This window comes from Hyla sarda, chromosome 7, assembly GCF_029499605.1.
Source record: "Hyla sarda isolate aHylSar1 chromosome 7, aHylSar1.hap1, whole genome shotgun sequence".
Classification (NCBI taxonomy): Eukaryota; Metazoa; Chordata; class Amphibia; order Anura; family Hylidae; genus Hyla; species Hyla sarda.
This window is the reverse complement of record NC_079195.1, coordinates 45,695,296-45,700,128: the sequence shown is the minus strand read 5'-3', so window position 1 is coordinate 45,700,128 and position 4,833 is coordinate 45,695,296. Positions and strand designations below refer to the sequence as shown.

General features: G+C 41.8%; 1 protein-coding gene across 1 annotated transcript; it reads right to left on the bottom strand.

Moving 5' to 3' along the window:
- Nucleotides 1-607: 607 nt before the first annotated feature.
- LOC130281874 (protein spinster homolog 1-like) lies at nucleotides 608-3,517 on the bottom strand. Its single transcript, XM_056529607.1, has 2 exons — nucleotides 3,409-3,517; nucleotides 608-2,179 (listed from the first exon to the last, which is right to left on the bottom strand). The coding sequence occupies exon 2, from the start codon at nucleotides 2,152-2,154 to the stop codon at nucleotides 631-633; it is 1,524 nt and encodes a 507-aa protein (XP_056385582.1). The 5' UTR covers nucleotides 2,155-2,179; nucleotides 3,409-3,517; the 3' UTR covers nucleotides 608-630.
- Nucleotides 3,518-4,833: the final 1,316 nt, after the last annotated feature.

Sequence of the window (4,833 nt, the reverse complement as noted above, 5' to 3'; positions counted from 1 at the left end):
AAACGCAATCGCACATTTTCCCCATATCGTGAAGCCCTAATACACACACACATATACATACACAAATACAGACACACAAATGCATACACACACATATACACACAAACACATACACACAAATGCATACACACACATATACACACAAATTCATACACACATATATACACAAAAACATATACACACAAACGCATACACACAAACACATTCACACACACATACACACAAATTCATACACACATATACACACAAATGCATACACACAAACATATACAAACACATACACACAAACACACATATACACACAAACACATACACACATATACACACAAACACATACACGCATACACATATACACACAAACACATACATACACTCATATATATCCCTCTATTTATTAATAGTCTTTTTTATGTCTTGGGAGGAGATTTACATTTTTTTATTTGGGGTTTGGACACAGTTGGGTAGGTAGAGAATATTTTTGAATGGGTAAAGTGGAACATAGAACAATAGCAGCAATGTTTTTCTTATTTTTTCTTATTTTTTATTAAGTAAAACAGAAAAAGGTAAGCAATGACTTTTCCTCATTAATTTTTAGGAGAGTCCTCGCTATATCTATTGGCATTGTGGAGGTTACGGATCTCTGTAGTCTGAAGCGCGGTCCTCATCGGCGGGAAGCAGTGAGGAGGAGGATGACGGAGGTTCAGATTCCATCTCTGCTTCTTTTTCGTCCCTCTCTATAAATAGGGCCGTGGCCATGAAGAAGGCCCCACCGATGACTGCCATGATGGTGCAGGTCATGAGGGCATACTCCAGGCTGCGGTATTTCAGAAGAGGGGATTTGGCATATCCTTGTTCATAGGTGTCAGATATCAGGCCGATGAGGTACGGGCTGCCAGCGTCACCTAGGAGGTGATAGATTGTCATCTGCACGGCCAGGGCTGAAGATCTCCTCCACGGAGTTACTACTTTTAGTATAATGTCAGATATAAGGGTGAAATTTACTGCCAGAAGTGTCTCTCCAATGAAGATGAAGATGTAGGTGGCAACGAGGCTAATGTTGCCAAAAGTCAAAGCCAACAGAAGAAAAGGGCCGGAGATCATCATCGCGCAGCCACACACAAGCGGGTCCGCCCGTGGGTTGGATTTACGATATTTTTTACTTATCTCCGACCCTGCTACAACTCCCAGAATGCCGGAGACGACTGTAACCACACCAAATATTAGGATGTCGTGATAGTCACACGGTTCAGCTCGGCAAGGGTCCTTCTCTTGTAGGAGTATTCGTGCGTAGGTCAGGTATGACGGACCCCATACACCTATGGCTCCCACTATGAAGGATACAGCTGTCGATCCCAGGGTGGTTAACATGAAACTTCGATTTTTAAATAGTTGTTTCAGATCTGTCGCCCATTTAGCAAACTTGGGGGATTTGTTGTTCTTCTTCCCGTTTGTAGTCGCTCTTGGAAGCTCCTTTGTGACCAAAATCATCAAAGCCACAGCTATGAGGCCAAGGCCAGGGGTGACCCGAAACGCCCAGTGCCAATCGCCCCTTGCTGCATCAGTCACTTTGGGCCCGATGATGTATCCTAGTCCGCAGCCTACAGGTATGACAGAGTAAAACACGTTCAGCATGCGGGTCCGCTGGTCACTTGTAAAAAGGTCTGCAATGATGGAGGGGGCGATGGTGCAGAAAGTCGCCTCTCCGGCTCCAACCAGCCCACTCGTCAGCAGGAAGAGCAGGAAATAACCGTCAGGGATGAATGACAGGGTAAGTGTCATGCTCAGCCAAACGATGACTCCTGCGCAAACAGTATATTTCTTATTACAGTGGTCGCCCAGATATCCGGCAATTGGTGCGACCAGCACGTAGCTTCCAATGAACAATGTATTCAATAAGCCGGACAGACTAGCATTGGTGTCATATGCTTTCTGTATATAAGGCAGCACCCCCGCCACGCTGGAGCGATTTGCATAGATGAGCAAATTAACAAAGGCGAGGATCACTACGGTGATGATGGAACGTGCGGTGGACATCACGCTTAGAGATGGCAGGTTCTGCCTCTCAGGGATATCGCCCTTTTCTACATCCATATCACTATGGTCCTCCATTGCTTCTTCCTCCTCCTTCAGCAATGGGTCTTGTGGAGAGGCCATGGTCACAGGTCAGAGCCTGAAAACACTAAAGAGAGAGAGAGAGAGATAAGTGAACACATTAGACAACATGTCATCATTCCTGTCATTCTACAATAGATCCTTCATACAGAGCAGAAATGTCCAGCACAGAACCACAAGATAACACTAAGACCATCGCAGCCTCAGAAGAAGACGCTTCTCTATAAGTGTTTTATATGGAGACGTCTTCCCTGAGGTTTCCAATGTCTGATAACCCTGAACCTGTCCAGTCCTAGTAATATCTGATAACCCTGAACCTGTCCGGTCCAACTAATATCTGATAACCCTGAACCTGTCTAGTCCTAGTAATATCTGATAACCCTGAACCTGTCCGGTCCAACTAATATCTGATAACCCTGAACCTGTCTAGTCCTAGTAATATCTGATAACCCTGAACCTGTCCGGTCCAAGTAATATCTGATAACCCTGAACCTGTCCGGTCCTAGTAATATCTGATAACCCTGAACCTGTCCAGTCCTAGTAATAGCTGATAACCCTTAACCTGTCCAGTCCTAGTAATATCTGATAACCCTGAACCTGTCCGGTCCTAGTAATATCTGATAACCCTTAACCTGTCCAGTCCTAGTAATATCTGATAACCCTGAACCTGTCCGGTCCTAGTAATATCTGATAACCCTGAACCTGTCCTGTCCTGTCCTAGTAATGGCGGATTATAAGGGCTTGGCTGTATGGTCACTGGCCAATAGTAAGTTCATACTGTAGATACAATTGGGCTATCCTCCTATATACATTTAATATTAATGAACCTACCCCACCTCATTGGGATCTATCCGTACCCTATATGACTTTCTGCCACTAGTTGATTTGAAAACATTTTCCCTTTCGGAGTACCCGGAGTATTTCTATTGTTAGTACACACAGAATACTATTATATACTATTATATCTCTGCCCTAATCTTTTTGTCATTCTTTTGCTACACCACCAAATCTTTCTCATAGAATTATATCTTTTAAATCTTCATGAATTAGGACTCATTTTCTTGGGGGCTTTTTTGTGCGTAATTGCATTTTAGCACTTTGCAAGAAAAAGCTCTGGTCATGATACTATCTGTGCGTTTTATTTATTTTTTTTGTCATGCCTAAGCCTAGTAGTGTCACAATGCTATGAGAAATATAACTTTTATTATTTCTTATGGCAAAAAAACAAACAAAAAAAAAACCTGACAACAAAAGAAATGCTCTGTGTATGTATGAATAGAAGAGGCTGAGACTTACCTTGTGGTTCTCTCTTCAGACAAGGAACAATCAAATTCTTGTATTTTCTATCGCAATTAGAAACTCTCAAACACTTTGCACCACAGGTTGTGAATGCAAAACACACTGAAGAGACTGCGGCCGGCGCGCACCTCCTTGTACAGCTTACGGTGACATCATCACAAGCATCTGTGACATCACAGGGTTCTAAACCATCTCCAGGTATCTTTATATATATATGTTGATATTTATTGATATATATATATATATATATATATATATATATATATATATAGTAAATTTGAGAAGCTGTATTAGTCCAGTAATACAGATGCAAATCAAAAAATGTTGCAGTATCTTGTAATACCTTTTTTTTATTGGACTAACAGAATTTTGTAGAGACAAGCTTTCGGGATTCCTCCCTGGGATTTGCTTTGGACTTGATAAAGGGACGAATTCCAAAAGCTTGTCTTTCTGTTAGTCCAATAAGAAAGGTATTACAAGATGCTGCAAAATTTTTTGATTTGCATCTATATGTACATAAAAACATCTTTCAAAAAAAATATTACTCCAGGCCTTCCGTGTATATCGTCGTACTTCACAGTGTCTTCTCAGTTTATGTATTTTAATCTTTGACCTTTTAATTAGAGATGAGCGAATCGAAGCTGACAAACTCTAATTTGTTACGAATTTTATGAAATATTCAATTCGCGCAAATCGCTTCATTAAATTCCATTTTACAGCGTTACCGGCTAAAGGAGACCTAAAATGGCGGATCCACATGTGAGTACATGGGGAAGGGGATTATGGGAAGGCGGGAAAGTATGGCGGAAAGGGAGGTAGGCGGGATGACCCTGAATCACATACGAGATGCAGCCTATCAGCATTCATTGACCCCTGTGATGTCACAGCCCTATATAATCGGCAGCCATCTTGCCTCTCTTCATTTCATCCATGCACTCAGAGAGAGAAGATGGGCTGTGTGTGTTTGAATTGCTTATACCACAGCGTACCACTGGCAACTGCTAGTCACGTCAGCATTGTGGACAGACAGGAGTGCAGTACTTTGTTTGTTCTCACTCAGAAGGATCTTACGATATATAAACCTCCTATTCACGTTATTGAGCATTTCATCAGAGAGGGGCAGATAGCTTTTCATTGCCCCATACATATCAATAAGCTGCCTGAACTTTATGAACCATCTCATCACCTTATTTTTCAGCGCAATTCTGTGCTTTTTTGCTCCAGAAATCATCTGCTGCTTAGAATTGTGTGTAGACTGTATAAAAACCAGTGCACACCATTCTTAACACTCTGTGACAGAGTGCAATTTAGGGTTTAATCCCTATTTATTTATTTTTTGTGGTGCTACACTGTTGTGACCTGCTGCTGTTCACAAATACGTTTTTTCAGCGGACTGTAGTGCATTTGTCTGCTATCATACGT